Raw genomic sequence first — 21,172 nt, 5'->3', positions numbered from 1 at the left:
CTGAACTTTCGCGCCTTTGTTTGACCAATGACAATTCAACGAGTGGTTGCCTGGAAGAAATCGCTCGAAAACGATAAGGCCGCCAGTTGCCCTCCTTTTCATTAAATTACGTTCAATTATATTTCTTATATGTAATGCAACGAAGTGTTACCCGTCCATCTCTAGCATATTCTAGATTCATAAGTTTTAAGGAATTTCAAAAGAAAACACAAAAATACGTCAAAGTGCTTTATTTACGTCAACACACTTAAGTTCTGGAAATCTTATTTTACATTTAACTCTATACATTATTAAAATTAGAGCCGGCATTTGCGCTTTTTCTGTTACACCTAGTAGAGTTACAATCGAAAAAAATGGCTTCCAATTTTACAATAAAATAAAAACATTATAAGCAACTATTCCTCTACCAATGTATCAGATAAAGCATTAAAATCTACAAATTATAAAAATTTCAAAAAAAATCTGGAATTGTTCGTAGATTAAAGCAAAAATTCGGATACTTCTACGCTAAAAAGCTAAAAAAAATATAAATCCATGCTAATTCACAACCACCTGGTTCGATCACAGAGCCGTCTTACCAATATCTACAACACCTTTCAAGAAAGGAAACCATAAATGGTACTTTAAGTTTACAAGAATCTGAAAAAAGATCACACATTCGCGCAAAATACAACTCAGCATTTTATCAGAATAAATGAGAATTACAATTCACACGCAACAGAGAACGGTATACAGTTGAAAGAATTAATAAAAAAAATCCCAACTAAACCGCAGACAAAATTACACTTTAAAAAAATACTGTACTCTCTACGTACGGGTTTAAAAATTAGAAGACATGTACTGGGGTCAACATCATCCGAACCGATATTCATGTTAACCATTCAATATAACACTTAAAAGCCAATGTGTCTCTAATGAGCATTAATGACCAAAATAAAAAATGACAACAAAAAAAAAATACTACAAAACAAATATTTTTTTAGCTTAATGATAATATATGATCATTATAGATTTTTCCAAGGAATGTTTTTTTTTAAAGGCGTTACGCGTACATAATTTTATGGTACTATTCCACCGTGGCTCAACAAATTCCGTTGAAAAATACAAGCCTGCTATAGAAAAAAAGTAGCTAAAGCAAGCACCGGTAGAGGTAGAAATGCTATGTGTATCAACTGTAAGTATTAGGCCGAGTGTCTTATATATTATATGACTCTTCAAAATTACGTTTATCTTATACGAAATGTTTATATCGACTTTGGAAATTCACAATTTTTATATCAATTATTAACATTTTAAGGCGACGGTTAGTCAGTTGATGAATAAAAAAAAAAGAAAAGAAAAACAAACATCGATGACAATTGGTGACACCGCGCGTTTTCGCGGAAATTTTATTTCAATCGATATTTAAACGCTGTTAAATTTAAAAAAAAACTTCAGTCTTTCAAGTATTACGTAAGCAAGGGGGAGAAGGGGGGTGGGAAAGGAATTTGGTAAATACGTCAAGAGTAATTATTTACACATATTACCGACACATTGTCTATGCTTGAAAAGGAAATGCATTTTCGACTTTTGTTGACAGGAGAATGGGGGGGGGGGGGGCACAAATTGTAGTAAGTCTGTTTACGTAATACTTGAACGGCCCCTTAGTAAATTAAATGAAGCTATCATTCGATTTCTAAATCATAGACAAGCGGGCTCTTAAATAATCAGAGGTTTGACCTTGACATTTTACTAGTTGCGTCGATAATGACCGCGTCAATCATCTAAAACTTGATTTTTAAGTGGTTTAAAACCGGTCGTATATTGGAACCTACAGCTTTTTATTATGATTTGAATTCATAATTTTATACACAGTTCGTATCTATAAGTATTTGTGGTATAAATAAATTTTTGTTCGGTCAATAAACTTTTACATTTATCGGAAAAAATTCTAACTAAAATGGCGATATGTACAAAAGCATAAAATGTACAATTTAATCTGTGGTCCAACAAAATTTCGTACAAAACATGATTTATTACAACAGATGCCTACAACATAATAAATAAGCTAAATCAGTCTTATAGCATTGTTTTGAAACATTTATCTCTTTAGGTAAAATTGTATTTTAAAAAGAGACAATGTTTTAGTTAAAAATTGTAGAAATACCGTTTTAGCTTTATGACCCCAATTGTATTAACTGTGTCCAGCTGATAAGATATATTAATATACATAAGCCAGTTACAATATGTAAAAGCTAGTAAATTAAAACATGATTTTAAAATTGTCATTAACATATGTTTAATTAATTAAAATAATATTGTAAAATGAACTCTGTTAATACAATGAATTGGACCACAGACTAACCGCACTCGGCCCAGTCTAACTCTACAATCTACATTATCTATGGCAACATAGTTTATACATCTGACTCATACAAAATGGCGTTGCGCCCTCACTGCGTTTTACGTATAAGTATTTGTTGCATTATCGACCTGAAAAGACATTTATTTATTTTACATACAGCATATGAGGCTAAAATGCGATAGAAAATACGGCAATTAAATGATGACTGCAGTCAGATTTATTAATTTTTTTCTACCCTCAATCAATGCCACCATCACAAAAGCCTCAAAATTTGATCAGTGATATTTGACCGTAGGGTCAAACCAGCGTACTCTGTAGGTTCCTTTACACGCAAACCCAATAACCTATTTTATTGCATTTATGACACTCTGAGAGACATCTTAATCCAAATGTTGTAAAAAGTGTGCCAGAAACCAATCGACGGTTTGTAATAGCCATCTGTCGATACAAGCTATCCATTGGATCGGTATCTATGGATAGACCTTTGTATGAAAATGACAGTTCAACTGTACCCATGCTATCTTAAATTTTTTACAGTTCTTTTGACGGGTGAAACAATGTGCATAGGTTTTATTTACTTTAATTGATTTACATTGATTAAAGAATATAAGTGTAAACTCGGTAAAATAGAACGACAAAGAGGGAAGAGACTGCATTGTATCATTCGCCAAAAATGGATTGTCTTCGTAGGCTTTGGTTATTGGGATGCAGATCGATAGACTGTCAAGGTCTGACAATCCGCAATCTCAGTGTGTTTTCGTTCCGAGGATACATTATTGGGTTCGGGCGTTCGAGATACCGTTGCGATCCCGAGATTTTATACCGCGAGTACAGCGCCATAGTCATTGAGAGAAATATAAACAAATTGTATATAAAATCGTCGGGATTCTTTGGAAACTTCCAAGTCGATCCTACTTGGAATTAATGCCGTTTTACTAAACGCAATAGCCATTTCCTTAAACGATTGTTCCACATTTACCTCACTCCTTCAGATGGAACTCCTTAATACAAAGCGCGCATGACCACGATCCTTCTGGTGGGGTTTCGAGAGGCGGCGCCAAGCAGTACATGTGGTAACCGCGATCACAGTCGTCGCAGAATAATAGTTGGTCCTAGAAATGACGAAGACATAAAATGCAAGTTAATTTGGTAAATTTTCTAAATAAACGTTTTTAAACAACTCAAACGCAAAATAACTTGTTTCATACAGGTAAAAAAGTACACTTATGAACGTCAACAGAAAAGATATTAAAAATTTCAAAATTTTCATTTACTACCAGTTCGCAAGTCAAGGGCGGAGAGAGGGCAAAAAGAACTGGAAATAAACTCTCCGCCACTCTTTTCAATCGCTAATTTTTGAGTCATACAAATTGGAGCAAATCAAGCCCAAGGATTAGGATTATTTAAATATACGTCAAATATATAAAAGCTAATAAAAGCTCTATATATATTAGAGAATTCTCTAATTCTCCAATTTCGCATGGAAGTTTGTTGTAAAAGCAAATACAATTTTCATATTTACTTGTGAAAGTCACCTTCCTTTTGCTTTGAAATAATTTAAATACAATTGAAATGAATGTACATACTAAGCAAATTGTACATACTAAGTACCATGTCTGATGTAAAGTGTTTTTAGTAACTCCATTAAGGCATGTTGTATAATACGTTGTAGTGTTTCCGAACGTGAGGCCCACAAGGCCAAGGGGGTAATTGAAATTGAATTTCAGTATTTCATGAAATATTTTGAAAATATAATTTACCAACTGCATTTCGTTAACAATTTCCTAGTATTTTTCCTAAAACCTGATTTAAGTTTCTTGTGTAAATTATTGACTGACACACGTCGTTGACTTTTTGGTTCTAAGACATGTTGGTTTCCTCACGATGTTTTCCTTCACCGTTCGAGCAAATGTTAAATGCGCACATAGAAAGTCCATTGGTGCACAGCCGGGGTTCGAACCTACGACCTTAGGTATGAGAGTCGCACGCTGATGCCACTAGGGCAACACTGCTCACGTTTTTTCTATACCAAAACCATTCTTTATCAAATGCACGCTTCATAGAATTAATTCGATAAGTGTTTTGGAAGTTAGACCTCTAGAATAAAAAACTCCATCCACAGACATACTAAAGTATTTAAAAATCTTACATCGTTATCGCTGTTCCCACAGACCGAACAGCACTTGCATTCGATGCACTGCCAGCGGTATTTGCGCATCGAAACCATCATGTTCTTTGTAAACTGCAGGCATGTGGGGTGACCTGTTTAAAAAATATATTAATCGAATACCAATTATGGCATAAATATTTCGTATTTTTAAAGAAAACACTTTTTTACGGATTATAGTTATGTATTATTGTATTTAAACTTATAATTATTTAGACATATTTAGATTTATTTTAGACGTTACAGCGTGCGTGGACACCGTGACCACGCACGCGAAACTTCGTTTTAAATTTAAAATGATGTCTAAATAATTATAAGTTTAAATACAATAATACATAATATAATCCGTAAAAAAGTGTTTTCTTCAAATATGTAAAAGTTATGTTAATAAAAGACAATACTATTTCGTATTTTAATAAAACATACGTAGGACGATTCAGGTAAAACAGCCGAGTTAATTGTTTTATAATTTAAATTAACTTTACACTTATCCAAGCTACAATATCTATAAGCAATTAGCTGAATTAAAATCAAACGTGTTTGTAATATGAGGAATGTTACGTGATCATTTTCTAATAACTTAATGTACACTTGTAAACGTCAGTAAATGTTTCAAAATTTACATTTACTGCCAGTTCTCAAAGGCCGTAAAGCGGAAACGAACTGGCATTGAACTCTTGGTCACTCTAAAAGCGCCAAGGTTTTATTACCGAAATGTTTGGAAGCACCTGTCACCATTATATCATGCTCCTCTTTAGTGGTAATTAAATAAAACATAATGACTAAAAGTATGAAAACCTGAAGTTCAGTTCTCTTTCTCTAATCTAGGATATTTTGCTGCAATTTAAGTTTCGAAGCATTATTGTTAAGCATTGTTTAATGACGATCATAAGTGAATATTAAATTACATAACAAATATATTTTTACTTAAATAAACATTACACCAAAGTGTAGTACAATTTACACTGTGTACAAACTTCATTTTACTTAGAATCGCCCTACTGTTAATTTGATAAAACCCTAATTTTAAATAATTCTAAAACTAATTCAATTATGAATAGTAAAAACTTTTCACTTACTGTTTGGCACATTTCGTTGAATCGTCAGCACTATTAAAAATTAAAGTTAAGGGTAAAAATGTGCCGAACAATAGTGAAAAATAATAAATACAACCAAATAACTTCAACATATTTCACATATAGCGTAAGAGCAAGGAAGTGCAACATTCACTATTCTTCAGCACAATCTAAATAAAAAGCAACTTTCAACTCATAAAATTTAATTAAACACCGTTTACAAGGGAATTTCTGTATCAGCGCCATCTATTGGGCACAAATTATAACATTTCGCCATACGGGTAAATCCCAAACCTGTCCCATTTTAATAGGAATTCAATGACCAGACTTTTGGACTTAAAAGCTCGTATTGCAAAGCGTACCCCAAAGCATTAAAAGCAATAACAAATGTATTCATAGAAAAGGGTACGTTCTGAAATACGCGCCCGACTCCATTACGTCTTTTTCAGCTAAATATTTGGACATTTTCTACAAATCGCGTTATAATTTATGCCTCATTCTGAATTATGCACTTCCCTACTCTTTAATGCCCTTTCGACTATTTCAATATTACCATAAAACGAAATTGGTTTTCAAAAGTGATTTCAAACCTCCGTCCTTGAAATGGTGAGATACATACGCATTTCACAAATATATGGTATAACTTGTATTGTATATTTTTACAAACATACATTATTAACACTAGAGATAACATAGCCAATCGTTTGGTCACATTAATATAAAATATAAAACAATTAACAAAAGTAGGAACGACAGATGCCACAAACCCATCTGATCCGGCTTCCGTTTGACTCCTAAGCTAACCGCGTATCAGGTATGTTTGGGGCACTGTCACAATTTCATTATAAAACATTTCAGTGCAATAACTCTTTGGATTTTGTTCATAACTAGAAAATGTCATAACTTACATGAACATATCAAAATTTAAACACGAGTTATATATAAATAATTTGAATTGAATTCAACCTAATACGCCTTGATCAAGAAATAATATTTTATAAACTACATATGTGTACAGTATTGGTGTAAATAATCTTTAATATAAAAATTATAAATTTGAAAAATCTAATTTCATTTTAAAAATTATTCATGAAGATTATTATCGGACTAGCCCGCTAGATGGCGTCGCATCGATTAATATAAAAACATTTAATTAAAATTAAAGTTTTCTTAAATTGATTAATTTTTGGTTCTAGTTAGGTATATTGAAACTAACAGAGTATAGTGTCCTTTGCAAAAAGACAAGGGCCGGAGTAATTCATATGATATTTTCATAATAAATATAGATTAATATATATATGAATTCCTATTAAAAAAAATCTATGAATAATATATAATAATATAAACACTACAAACAATCATTGAATTAACAATTAGAAATTTCATTTTCGTATGAATATAAGTATTTCCTGTTCATGGCCTAAGATTTTAACATTTTCAAAGATAACATCGAATTAGTAACAAGAACAATTTAATGCATTTAAAATGCAGCCAGATTAAGGCACTACCTAAGCTCCAATTAGCTAAACTTTGGACCCATATTTGTTTGGTGCATTGACTAGATGAATTGATTATCATCATCATCATCATCATCAGGAAGTAATTTTTTTTTTCAATATACAATTTAATAACATTTCTGGCAGAAATTTCAGTTGCAATATATTTGCAAATTCTTTATATTTGATATTTGTACCCAAAAACTTTCATATATTGAAGTTTATTGAGTATTAAACACGATTACTTTAAATATCTACCAGTCATCATCCTATCATGCATTAAAACGCCTAAAGTTACGAACAAGTTTATTAAAACCATTCGAAATTTCGCGATATATTAGTATGTCAGGTTGGCCGAGTGGTCTAAGGCGCCAGATTTAAGCTCTGGTTCCCGAGAGGGAGCGTGGGTTCGAACCCCACACCTGACAGACTTTTTTATTTTTTTTATATTCGAGATAAACTTTTAAATATATTATCATAATAATTTGTGACTAATAACTCTTATAACAATTTTTAACATGTATTTGGCTTCATAAAGGTAAAACAGTGACGAGATGCACACTGAGAAACTAGGTGATTTTTGGCATCCAAACACATGGCATCACAATTTTAATAAGTACTAAGCTTCTAATTAAAATTTCAATTAACATTCAACACAATAAAGTAACTAGAACTAACATTGAATACGCGATACCGACTGGTACAAATAATAAACAAAATATTTATATATCATTAAACTAAGTAAACTTAACCCTATAGAGCGCTGCGACAAAACTATGGTTAAATCACAAATCTCAAATTGACTGAAATAAGTGTATTGCAACTTTCTTCGACAAAATAACATTTTAGAACTTTTTAATCACTATATAATTAAACTCACCCATACTATATTTTCCACAATATTTCCTAAATAAAAATATGTTTCTGTAACATTCAACTCTCTTCAAATACATTGCCAAGCGCCCATAACGTAAACATCTAATAGAGTATAACATGGAATGTATGTATGCACGAGACCCAAATCTTTGGTAATAAGCATGATAAGCCGCCACACGATGTATGTTTTTGTTAACCAATAGAAAAATATGAACACTTACAAGCCAACAATATGTTAAATCTTTTATACAGGGAACATTAAAGATATATTAACAGTCAATGAAACAAAATTTATGTTAAAATCAGTAGGAAATCTTTAAATCAGTCAAATTTAACAATAGATTTGTTACAAATATTACTACAGTTATTATTGTACTTATAATTTTAGTTCTGTACTATATATTATTATGCTACAATGAAGTGCTAAGAATTTATCATGAGATTATATTTCTATTGGTTTACAAAAACGTACTTTATGTGATGAAGCACAAATTTGGTGACAACAAAATATATTTCATATAATAAATTTATTGGTCTTTGAGAGCTATAACTAATAGGGTTTGCTAGGTAGCCTGATAAAAAAATTATTTCTTAAATGTAATATTAATTGACCCAAAAATTTATCTTATTTTAGCTAAAATTGTATAGTGTTCCCATATTGCAACATGAAAGCGAAAACAAACCTTCCTATAACCTATTTATAATTCCTTCCATATGTATTCAAATATTGGTCCTTCGAATCGGATACGCCTCAAACATAATTTGAATTTAAGAATATCATCATAGATTACCTAGCCACCCAGTTATTTAATTAAACCCGTTTATTTTGACTTCAACACTTTCGTACACAGGACTCTGCCTAGACGAGGGTGGAGTGGTATAATCTCCATAATCATAGTTTTCTAATAATTTAGTTTTCGATGCAAAACTGTCAAAGGCATCGGCCGAGTACGACATGGAAGTTAGGATTTCTACGACGCCATTTAGTTTTATGTCCCTAAGGTGTCTGTGGGTTTCGCAGACCCGGTTTGCGAGGTGGTAACAGGGTTTGTAGCCGTTTCGTGGAGGTCTACCGCGGCGCTTACCTGATCGGCCGCAGTCGGAACAAGAGACCAGCTCTTCGGGAATGCCGGTCTTTTTGTTCTCACGGTCGTCGCCAAGACAGAAGTCACAATATGGGGATGGTGATGGCTAAAATTAAAAATATTTTACATTGTATCTTTTAATTATTTAACATAATGAAAATTTAATTCAAAATGTAACTTTTTTTTATAGAACCGGGGGCAAACGGGCAGGAGGCTCACCTGATGTTATGTGATACCGCCGCCCATGGACACTCTCAATGCTGGAGGGCTCGCGAGTGCGTTGCCGACCTTTTAACTGTTTTAATGCAAGCAAGGAATTTATTCAATACAAACGTAAGCAATTTAACGATTAATTAGCAATCAGCTTTGTGAAGGCCGTGGACGGATTACTAATTTGACATCGGAACACTATTGAAACAACTATTTTATACCTTTCCATCAGGGCCCTTCTTGCTTTCACGGACAGTGCTTCCGCCGGCGGTGGGCCCTGCAGGCTGAGGTGGAACCAGAGGCGCATGCGCAGAGTCCGATGATGACGTATCGGCTGAGGCGGGCCGCGGCGGGGGGGACGGGCGACGTGCGGGGGGCGTAGGAGCTGACACAGTTGAAGGAGCTGAAATATTATTAAGATTATTAATATAGATTACATCGACGTATGGAACGCAATGGGCCCGCCAATTCTGTTATGTTTATCTGCAGTGGCTTTTGTAAAATACGCACAGACAGACACAGATACAATTTTATATAGATTCTTCTAAAGGTTTAGTGATACGAATCGGCACGTACCATGTTATTTTAAATATACATATTGCGTGTTTTGAAGATGGTACAAATGCAAGATAATCTTTTAATTTATTGTTTAAAATATGATAACTTTTATAAGGTTTCGATCATAAAATTTTGTATATTATATGATAACTAGTAAAAAGTCGGATATTGGAGGATTGCAATGCAGAGTGCGGAGCAGAAATATACAATGCAATTTATCTATTTTTCGTTTATATCATCTGAGATTAAATTTTAACCATTCATAGTATCAAATTGCCAACTAACCTCCAGCAGGATTATTCAGAAACGTGACATAGCTGTCCTGATACTCTGTGGCAGGTTGGTTAGGAGCTGGCGAATTGGCTGGCCGACTGTCACGTGAGTCATTGTCACTGCCGGCTGCGCCTGCGCCGCCGCTTGGCTCCTTGTGTGTGTGCGTAAAGTGGTATGTCAGACCGGGACGAGTTTTGTATTTCGCACCGCACACTGCAAGTGTATATAGGCATTGTATATATATCATTAAATTTGTGAAAAAATCATCAATGAATGAGGCCGCTTTTAATTCACCTATTTTCTCCCACTTCACACAAAATATAGAATCTCTATTCCTACATCGTATGAGACGTTTTATTTCTCATCTTGTATGGAACAAATCTTTTCAAGGTTATATTGAATGTTTATTTTAATTAGAATCCGCTGTATTTTCTATGCCCATCACTATTTCAATCAAATTGTCAATCAAACAGGTCCCATTTATAGACTATACGCGATAAATCGTTAAGCCTGCTAAACGCTGAGTCACTGTCAAAGACAAACAGTCAGAGACAAATTCTATATAAAACCATTGACTCTAGAGAATTAAAAACGGCCTATCTAATAAAGAAGATCGAACTTACCGTCCATGGTGCCTCCATAGCACAAGCTCACGCGTCAACAACTTAAAATATTAAAGGGATTCGGAGACCTACGTCTTAGAACTGAGCATAGGAGGCACCACGACGGTAACCGATGTACGATGCGCTGCTTTCCAGAAATTATCCGTCATCAATCAATACCAACAAATATGGGTGTGGTCGGTGCTATTTCAACTGTATCAGACTCCTACGACTCCTACATCAGAAAGCCAACAGTTTCCAGTGCATTTTTATTGAGTGTACCAAACGATACAATTGAAATAGCACCCTTGTCGATAAAAGTAACGACATAATAAAAATCTTTAAACGTTACTGAATCAACTTTTCCCATATTATTGACGGCCCGTCGTGATCTATGTTCGGTTCTAAAGACGCAGTCTCCGGGGGTAGTTTGATTGATGACTTCAAATCAATGGATCTGCCCTCGGTTTCACGGACAAGAAAACCCTTGTACTAAGCGACCATTAGTTTCCAACATAATAAAATTGATCGCTGTTACACGAGAAATGCAAATTAATCAGTTACTGAACATAGAATCGGAATGACTAGTTTTTATTTAAATATATATAAACCAACACACAAATTTAACAATTAGGTAGACAATCACAAATGGCCGTTTAGTACCGAAGTAAAACATTAGCAACGTAAAGACAGAACTCCAACAACTTGAGAGTCCAATCAATATTTAAAGAAAATAGATGAATTGCATACTTTTATTTCTTATTCAACATAAATATTCTTGTATAAATTCATAACAATCTTTGGGTGCTAATATTAGTTTGAATCTAATCATTGATATGGAAAAATCCAAGAGATTAATTATTAGCGGAAGGTTTCCAAGGCAACGATGTCAAGCGTCAAAACTGGCCATACGCGTAAAACTAAGTTATGATAACGTTGCTATGGCAACTAACCCATTCGACCACGAAGGCATTTTTCCTGTAATGGACACTTCCAAATTCCACCTTGGAGTTTTCGATACCAACGTGTCTAAGAATAACATGATTTCCCTAAAATGTTCAATGCACATCCCACATTCCGCAATAAATAATTATTAGCCAAACATTGATAAAATACTACAATGACTAAAATTTTACTCCAACGTCAATTGTCAAAACTGACAGCTTTCCTAATTACGACTTAAAATAATTTTGAGATATTCCATTTGATAGTGTTGTTAAAAATCATAATGGACTGATGAAAACAATGTAAAATCCAAATATCGCGCATTCTCCTCCGAATTTCTGCGTATTATAGGATATGACATGCTTCAAGCATTTTTCTCTCAAACTTGGAAGACATTGGCAAGAATGGCCATATTCCATAATAAACATATATTATCCAAGGGTACAATTTTAAACACGCATTGATACGATATATATGAAATGTGTAACTATCAAAGCTTTAAATTAGATTAATTTAAAAAAAAGACTGTGTGTACACGCGTTAGAAGTTATACTTCTTTAGAGCATCGAAAAAATATACTAAAATGCAGTAGTGATTGCGGATAAATAATTAAATTAATCAAAAAGATTTTATTAGTAAATACTATCACCGTCGTATATGAAATTGATTTAAAAACACCAAAATAATATTTATTTATTCACACTGTTCAATTGTAGTGTTACAAAACACGAGTTCTAAACATAAAAATACTAGAATATACAAATTGAACATAGTTATCGATTTCATGCCACCTAGACCTAACTTCATTCTGTTAATTTTGTGTCACGGTGCGCGCGCATCGTAAAATTTCACTCTCATCAATTTTACATAACGCGCCTAAAGAAGTATAACTTCAAAAAGTTGTTGAAATTTCTTGACTTTGTCTTTGTATGGAAATACGATTATTATATACCGGGACAAGTGCCAAAAAGTGGCACTTTACGCAAAACTTTAGTCATTGCCAGAGTCAATTCCTAACGAGAAATGAAATAAATTAGAACTATCACAGACATATGAGTGAAACAAAACCCCGATCAGTGCAAAGAAAACATGAAGATTCAATTTATAATAAGAACTAATTATTTATTGACGGATTACTTTTACGAATTCCCATATTACAATGACGGTAAACTGTACATTCTTTTCAGGCAATGTTCACATATAGAAGCCTAAGGGCGGTTATAGACTAGCGTTTTTTACGCACGTATAAGATTGTCTTTCGCGTTTTGACACACGCGTACTCGTACGAGCTTTGATGCGATTCTAAGCTCGTACAAGTTCGCAGTTCTGGGAATCTCTCAGTCTTAATGCAACCGACGATGACACCCAGTATTTTTTTTCATCTTCTCAATCGACGGTGAATAAGTAATACAAATAATTTGTATTACTTATTCTATGTATGCTAAAACGACCGTATGTATACGCGCAGAAAAATACGCTAGTCTGCAACCGCCCATACAGGGCTAGTTCTTTCACGCGGTAAATGAACAGCATTATAAAACGTGAACTATACTGTGTTGGTTACCATTTTTTACAAGAATCATCAATCTTTATATCCAGCAAAAAATTTAGTACCAGTAACCCGTACTGCTCTGGGTACATAAGATCGTAACCATGACAACGAACACTGCACTTTCACACACGTTTACAACGCCGTAAATGTTTTGTTAACAATTAACGTTGTTAGGCTTCATCGCGATTATACTTTTTACCATTCCGCGATGTATTGTCATTTTTAAAATTATTCCAGTCAAAAATGGCAACAATCTACCTACGTTCGTATTTCTGTATTTTAGAATAGGTATCGTAATATAAACGATAGCAGAAAGATGGACCTTTCAATACGAACGTAGCTGGAGCTGAACGACTTAACTAACTTAATTAATCTAAGTAACAAACTACGCTAAAACGGATTGGTGGCAGTGTACAAATTGGTGTTACAATTATCACTGATAGTGGTATTTGAACTTTAGTTTCATAATTGACCGGAAGATCATTGCCAAATAATATCCATGGAATCGCACTTTTAAATAAACCGAATTCATCTAATATTGAAAATGTATCTACTGCCATTTCGTAAGCAAAACAACGATCATTATTGAACGAATATTAGCGATTGAAATATGGAAGTTTTAAACTAAATTGGAGTTACTGTTAAATGGCGTAATTTTGTGGAGTGCACACGAGTTAGCGTCGGTTCTGTTATTCTTGAAATTACAGAATAACCCTGCAGGATCTTGTAAAGTTATTATATGCATTTAATCGACCTTTGTGTTGTAAGCTACTTAGTAAAAGACAATTAAAAAGCTAATCTTAGGGGCTGTCCATTAATCACGTGAGGATTCGCTTGATGAAACCGACGTTGATCTTCAACAAAGTATAGTCCTAACCACAGAACATATAAAGGAGGTTAGAAAGGCCTTGTGGGCGGGGCACGCGCGCCGCGGTTATGAGCAAATGCTCAACTTCAACCGAAATTTTCTTTACCGGCCATCAATCGCGCTCTTGTTTTGACAGCGTACGTAAGCTCCGCAAAAAATCAAATTATGCCATCTTGTGCTATTATATCGTGTCGGAAAAGAAGCCAGGTGTGTAGTGTAGTACGAGAAGGGATTTCTTTCCACCGATAAGTCCAAAAACATTAAAATACTTGTGATATTCGTAATTATAACATTAGCATTATGAAGTTTGTAGACAATAACGATATAATCGCAAGCAGACGGATAGTAATACATTGCTTGCAATATATGGGTACCATTTTGCACTACGTGAGCGATCGCGCAATGTATCACGTTCACTGCGAGAGTCCCGAGTACCAAACCAAAGGTTAATTTCCACGAAATCTAGACATATCGATAGTGCTGTGCCAATTTGTAAGCAATGTCGATAATGACTAAGATGCAATTGATTATTATCAATTGTACAAAGTATAACTAAAATAATTACGACCAATTATTAATATAGATTTTAAGTGAGGTATTCGTATTTTTTTTGGATTTAAGTTTTATGTAATTTTTCAATTGAAACTGACATATTATGATTAAATATGTTTTAGGTTTCCAACAGATCCAAGTATAAGAAAACTGTGGATTGAGACAACTGGTAGAATTGATTGGATCCCTACTAAATGTAGCACAATTTGTTCGCAACATTTCGATGACTGAATGATGACAATCGGGACTGATTTATTTAACAACATAAGTCATCATCAGGTTGGCTTATATTCTAGTGCGAGCCATGTGACAGATCTAACTAAGGCTATTATAGAAAAATATATTAGTGTTAGATTGCATTTCATTTTGAAAAACCGTAATTTAAAAGAGAGCAAGCGTATGGTACTTAATAAATAAGTATTATTTCAGGGACAATAATTTTTTTATTTGTGAACTGGTGATAAGCACCAAAAATATAAGGTTGAGAGGCAACCGACTTTCTCTAATAAACATTGTAGATATTCCATGTTAAATCCTAATGTTAATAATAAAATTGGTTTTAAAATTCAGTTATGTATTTTTTATTTCATTCACTTTTATTTATTTGCTTCTATATTCGCATAAATACATGTTCACAACATGCATTACAGAAGTCCATAGAGTCCACAATACTTGCAAAGTAATAAGCAAGATTACATTCATTTTATCGATATCAACAATCGACCTTTTGTCGCCCTAGCATAAATGAGCTTTCATGCGTGTATGAGTGTATGTCAAACGCAGTGATTGCGTTAGTGTGAAAACCAATAGCAAACTCACGATTTAAGTGTGTGTTGTTTATTAGTGTGCGTAATCCGCGTAGACATTGGTCTCATGCTTGTAGTGAAGTTAAAGAGTGGGAGACAAACGGCGACACGGGTTCTGATACAAATCAGGAACTATTTCCTTTCTAACCTCCTTTATATGTTCTGTGGTCCTAACAACTGACTTGCAATGCTTATCAAGTTATGGGGGGTTGTTATGGGGGAGGGAGGGGTTAAACAATATTTAAAAAACCACGTGATTGGATAGCCCCTACCAAAATCAAACTACGATTATACTAAAGCGCTCATGCAAATACAATGAGCTAAATTAATCTTATCTAATTTAAAATAGCTAAAATTCATAACAGCCGAATAAAAAGCTTTGAATTGTGATATTAAAATTATTAATAGTACAAAAATACTATTATGTTTTAATAATGATAATTCATAAACATACTTCAACGATCTTGCGTTTCACTGATAATTAATGATTTTATAGTTTATAAATGCGTTCCATTTTATAGCCTACCAAATAAAATGCTTCCTATCGCTTCTAATTTTATAATAAACTCGTCTAAATTTCCTAGAAAACTACTTTTAAACTTTGAGATTCGCCTAAACCTAATATGTTACAAAAATTTACATTTAAAGGCATTTTAACCGTACCTAAACCGTCCTTTACCCTTCCAAACAAAATAATACGAAACACAACGAATTAATAATAATTAGGTATTATAAAGAGTCTAAGCGACGAGTATCAACGGCGCTTCATCTCGACTCTATATAGTTAACCAAATAGCTACGCTAGATGTTTTCTTTAGCGAGCCCAGTACTCAGTACGAGTACTCAATTGTTTATAATAGGCGCAAAACCCAACAATACTCAATACGGAGAATTAAATTGTGACTACAAATACCGACAAACATCTTGAACAAATGTCCTTGTCTGCGCAGAGGGGGAGGGGAGAGGGGAGAGGGGGCGAGGGAGGGGGGGGGTTACGTGTCAATCGCGTGGTTGGTAAGAGCTTGTGGACGCAACGGTCGCCCTTTCTGGACACGGTCTATAATCTATATCAGTTGACGTTTGTGTCCCGCGCCGCGTTCACGTTTATTTGCCTCTTAAGTACACTGACGTACAGTGAATTTAATCGCACTTGGCCGGTTTTCATATCTTGTTATCATATTTTAGCAGGTAGTAAAAATTATATTAAACAATTCACAAAAATATCTGATATACGCAGCTTTCCCACACTCCCTTGTTTATAAGGCTTAAGAAGTTTGCCCATATCTGTTATATGTGACGCTTTTGTGAAACAATTTATAAATTCGTTATAATTGAGAAATATTACCAGTTCTGTATGAAACAAAAAAGGACTGCTTTCAAAATAATATACATAAAAACGAATTCAGGCTAATTTCTTTGTCATACTAATTAATGCCACTTCATACAATATTTCTATGAATTCTAGTGGCACAAAAATTAGAGTACATCTTACAGGTACTACAGATGTAATAAAATGATTCGGTTTTTATAAAGTTCAATTTATATTACGGTGGGCAATTTTGTGACAAAAAGATTTTAACCAAAATCAATCCAACGTCATAGGGGCCGTTTAGGTATTACGTAAGCAGATTTACTGAAATTCCTCCCCCACATCTTGTCAGCAAAGCTTGCAAAAATAAATGTAGTTATTTTTTATAGGAATCCTCGACAATGCTTTTATTTTCAAGCATAGACATTGTGCGGATAATATGCGTAAAAAACTAAATAATTACTGTTGACGTAATAACCAAATAAACTCAAAGAACCCTTGCTCCAAAATGCCTACTTAATACTTTAACGGCCCCATATGACCCAAAATCAAAGATTTTTAAATCATTCAACTTCATGCAGTGCTATACATCTAACGCGACGCCTATATCAAGGCATAACGAAACAATTCCAAGCGTTTCCTACATTCACCCAACGGATAGTTAAACGTTGTTTATCAAAATGTATGGCTTTTTTGACAGACAACGTAAACCTCTTAGTAAATGTGACAGGTTATTTAACGTAACAAATGTAATAAATTCGCGTTTATATACGTTAAAGGCTTCGCGTAATAAAAACCGTATTAAAGACGTCACGAGCCCAAAATTCGAAATTCAAAAATTGTAATTTTCGAAAAAAAAAAAATTTGTGAGATTTTTTTTATTTATTAACGTTAAATTATGGTTTGCGACACAGTATAGATAGATCGTTAGACTCAATATTTTTATACCTTCTCACCAAATTTCAAAGTTACAAAGAATCTGCTAACCACCTATTTAGGTGAGAGATTTCATTGGCTTTATATCTATATATTGCACACGAATCTAGCGTTTAAGCTCTTTAAAATATGGTCGAAGTTTGTATAAATTTGTTGATTAGTATTTGGTTATTACATAGCAATAATTACTAGCTTATCTATACAATGTGATGTTCTTAATGCGATGTTTCAATCAGACATATCATGTTATGTTAAAATATATAGCCCGTTTTATATTTGATTTTGTTTTGGTTATTTTTCAATGATTTTGACAAATAAGGTTAAGTAATACTAGCTTTTTGTATGATTTATACTAAACTAGTTTTAGTTAGGCTATTAGTAGGTACCAAATCTATAATTGTATCTGGGTCATAAATAAATAGGCTAAACTGGCTTTATCATAACGACAGAACCACGTTTTACATCCTTGGACCACTATTTACAAGTCAATATAGCCAATGCAAATTAGGATTTTGTAGTTCGGAAGTAGCGGGCCCTAGTTCTTTCACTGTATTTCTTAAAGATTTTGTGTAGCCCTATTTAATTATTGATAACACTGCCCTTAATGAAATAATCCTCCAAATGATAGTCGCAAACAATTTTGAGCCCAATTAAAAAGTTATTCAATATCCTTGCTTGCGTGCTTGTAAATTTTAAAAATTCCATAAAATTTTTAAAACAAAACTACAATTGATATATACCTTAAGATTGCCATTAAATCTACTTATTTTTAATGTTTTAGCTTGAAGACATTAGCCCGGTTTCTTAAAAAAATATTAATATTAATCCTGAATGCTGTTAACTGTATAAAAAAATACGCCAATATTAATTTTGATAATACACAAACTGTTTTTTTTTCTAAAATCAAATCCAATATTTCAATATCAAATCCTCTAAGTTTCCCATAGAATCTATTTTATATTTACTTAACCAAATTCCAGACATATAGTCAGATTGAGAATTAATTTAAAATGTAATCGAAAATTGTAGTGTGGATTAGTTTCTCCTGCGAGACTTACGTTCGCAGCCGAAGGGTTTCTCAGCATCACCAGGTACTTCATATGGGAGCGTACCTTGACCTGCTCGTTTGCGACCTCGACCCTGAAATTATTAATATAATTATAAAAAAATACAGTAAAGCCGAAAAAATAAAAACAAAAAATTAATAAAAAATTTTAGGGGTGGACCACACTTAACATTTAGGGGGATCAAAAATAGATGTTTTTCGATTCTCAGAGCTACCCAATACGCGCACAAAATTTCATGAGAATCGGTCGAGTCGTTTCGGAGGAGTTCGGTTACTAACCCCGTGACACAAGAATTTCATAGATAAGAAGGCCAGTTACAGAACAAAACATTTTTGTGACAGCTTGGGAAGACAGATTTAAAAAATAATAAGATTGGTTTGTAATTTTAGTTTGTATGTTAGTTATTATTTATATTATTGTTACACAATAAATAGATGTTATATTGATTGTTTTTATCTTGGGTATCTGTCTTCTTGTAAGTTAACAAACTTTTTTCAAGTGTCATATTTACATAAATCAAAAAGATATTACATTTATTTAGTATTTTGTGAGTAAGTATTAAAGTATCTTACAGCGCGTCCTCGCTTAGGCGTTCCTTCCTCAGGCTGAGATTTGCGTGTACGTCCACCCCTGGAGCCTGGTCCACTTGGCGTAACACCTCCACGACGCTTACGTCTATTTGCATATGTGTCATCATAGTAATCCTCATCTGATTCTGCTTCAGGCTCTTCACCTGTTTCCATCTCTTCCATGGCTAGTTCATCATAGAACCATTCCTAAAAAATATTTTTATACACTATTAAACAAGTGTTATTCTAAATTGTTATTATAAAAAATTCGAAACACTGACATACGGAGTAAGACAAAACTAACCGACATACTGATCAGAATAGACCAACGAAAATGGAGGTGGACAGGACATTTGATGCGTTCTTCAAAGAACAAACAGAGCAACATTGTCACACACTGGTATCCACGTAACGGCAAAAGAAGTAGAGGACGTCAATACAGACGATGGGAAGACAAACTAAAACTGACAGCAGGTCCAAACTGGAGGAGAGTCGCCTTGGACAGAACACAGTGGAAAGAATTGGAGGAGGCCTTTGCCGAAAGGCACACTGTTATTAGGGACATTCTATAATTTTAATGTACATATAGATAGTAACTTTAACAGTAATAAAGACTATTTTATTTTATTTTATTCTAAATTGTAATTGTCCACATTCATAAAAAGCTGGCAGTGCACCTGTAAAGATTGGGATTATCAAGGGTCAACTCTCTATAACCTCATTATATGCTCCATGTATTATAACAATGAAAAGATATAGATACCTTGGGATCATCTTTTGCAGCTGTTTGAGATCCATCTCGACTATCGTCACCCCCAAGACCGTCTGGTATTCCAGAACTGTTTTCGCCTTCTCCAACATGTTCAGCAGCATCAGCACCAATCCAACCCCAGCGAGTTGATGACATGGTCAGGTATTGACGACGGGCTTTTCTCCATCTATGTTAAAAATAAATTAAGAAATTATGTAACTACTTGATCATTAAGTCAGGAATTATTTACAAAACAGCTTACACCAAATATTGCTTTAAAAAATAAAAAACCATTGTTTGAAAAATAGACATTTGGGTACCTATCCTCTAATCGGAAGAAATATTTTATACATTATAAGTAATGAAATCTTCTTTAGTTACAAACAATTTAAAGATATTTAAATCAAACATGTTAAAGGTTGTAATAAACACAACACTCTTGATGCTTTATCAAGACAAAAATACAAACCGTTGAGATGGATATGTGTAAACCTGTCCTTCTTTTGCTCCAGGCATTCGCTGTTTTTTTGTCATAAATAAATTTGAATGGCTTTGTGCAACACCTAAAATATAAAATTTAGATAATTATATTTTACGAAATTAAATTATAATTTAAAAGTAAGTTACATTTACATGCTAATTTGTAAACAAATATTGCTTGGTCTGACTTCATAAGTTACGAGTTACAAAATAACTACAATACTATATCTAACCAGTTTGGGTATCGATAAATGGCATCCGCATCCTTCTTTCTGCACATAGTCTTGAATTAAATGTAGATGAGTTTTCAATAATTTCTTTATAGCTTGGGTCATTTAAAAAACTGAAAACAAAAACGGAATGGTAAACACCCAATATTGTTTTGGCACTTTTAACATGTTACAACCCCTTTTTAGGATAATATTTTAAGGTCAACTTAATATGCACTCGGTAAATTAAATATTTTAATATATAAAACTCGTCACACCTTTCTATTTTTGATATACTAGAAGTATTTGATACTATTTCTGCAGCCGCCATTTTAATAGGACGCTAATGCCTTTCTTGCTCAATTGCCGATGCTAATCATTAATCAATAACTGGGTGATGACGTCTTATATCTTATGTCAAAACCCCAGAATTTTTAGTCT

At 33.5% G+C, this 21,172-nt stretch overlaps 1 protein-coding gene, 1 long non-coding RNA gene and 1 other non-coding gene across 5 annotated transcripts; 2 read left to right on the top strand and 1 right to left on the bottom strand.

Moving 5' to 3' along the window:
• Positions 1–215: 215 nt before the first annotated feature.
• On the bottom strand, positions 216–21,141 carry LOC110996353 (zinc finger protein ubi-d4). 3 transcript variants are annotated; one of them, XM_022263978.2, is made up of 12 exons: positions 21,010–21,141; positions 20,756–20,865; positions 20,512–20,605; positions 20,055–20,229; positions 19,295–19,498; positions 18,714–18,795; positions 10,098–10,298; positions 9,476–9,657; positions 9,045–9,150; positions 4,494–4,606; positions 3,324–3,456; positions 216–2,472 (listed from the first exon to the last, which is right to left on the bottom strand). In XM_022263978.2, the coding sequence occupies exons 1-11, from the start codon at positions 21,060–21,062 to the stop codon at positions 3,325–3,327; spliced, it is 1,452 nt and encodes a 483-aa protein (XP_022119670.1). In that variant the 5' UTR covers positions 21,063–21,141; the 3' UTR covers positions 216–2,472; position 3,324. The 3 variants fall into 3 exon arrangements, with proteins under 3 accessions (XP_022119670.1, XP_022119671.1, XP_022119669.1); XM_022263977.2 differs by lacking the exons at positions 216–2,472; positions 3,324–3,456; positions 4,494–4,606 and having other exon boundaries at positions 8,254–9,150; XM_022263979.2 differs by lacking the exons at positions 216–2,472; positions 3,324–3,456; positions 4,494–4,606; positions 10,098–10,298 and having other exon boundaries at positions 8,253–9,150.
• Positions 7,428–7,511, top strand: Trnal-uaa. Its single transcript has one exon. It is a non-coding gene; the product is annotated as a tRNA-Leu (tRNA).
• Positions 13,676–15,173, top strand: LOC123689226. Its single transcript, XR_006750249.1, has 2 exons — positions 13,676–14,647; positions 14,727–15,173. It is a non-coding gene; the product is annotated as an uncharacterized LOC123689226 (long non-coding RNA).
• Positions 21,142–21,172: the final 31 nt, after the last annotated feature.

Source organism: Pieris rapae, chromosome 5, assembly GCF_905147795.1.
Source record: "Pieris rapae chromosome 5, ilPieRapa1.1, whole genome shotgun sequence".
Taxonomy (NCBI): domain Eukaryota; kingdom Metazoa; phylum Arthropoda; class Insecta; order Lepidoptera; family Pieridae; genus Pieris; species Pieris rapae.
The sequence above is the reverse complement of the archived record's forward strand: the minus strand, read 5'-3'. Positions and strand labels throughout refer to the sequence as shown.

Excerpts from the sequence above, each read along its gene's own strand:
- LOC110996353 (XM_022263977.2), bottom strand. The coding sequence starts at position 21,062 with ATGGCGGCTGCAGAAATAGTATCAAATACTTCTAGTATATCAAAAATA. Across the intron at positions 10,299-18,713 it reads GAAACCCTTCGGCTGCGAAC|TGTGCGGTGCGAAATACAAA; the intron begins GTAAGTCTCGCA and ends ATACACTTGCAG. Across the intron at positions 9,151-9,475 it reads AGAAGGGCCCTGATGGAAAG|CCATCACCATCCCCATATTG; the intron begins GTATAAAATAGT and ends TTTTAATTTTAG.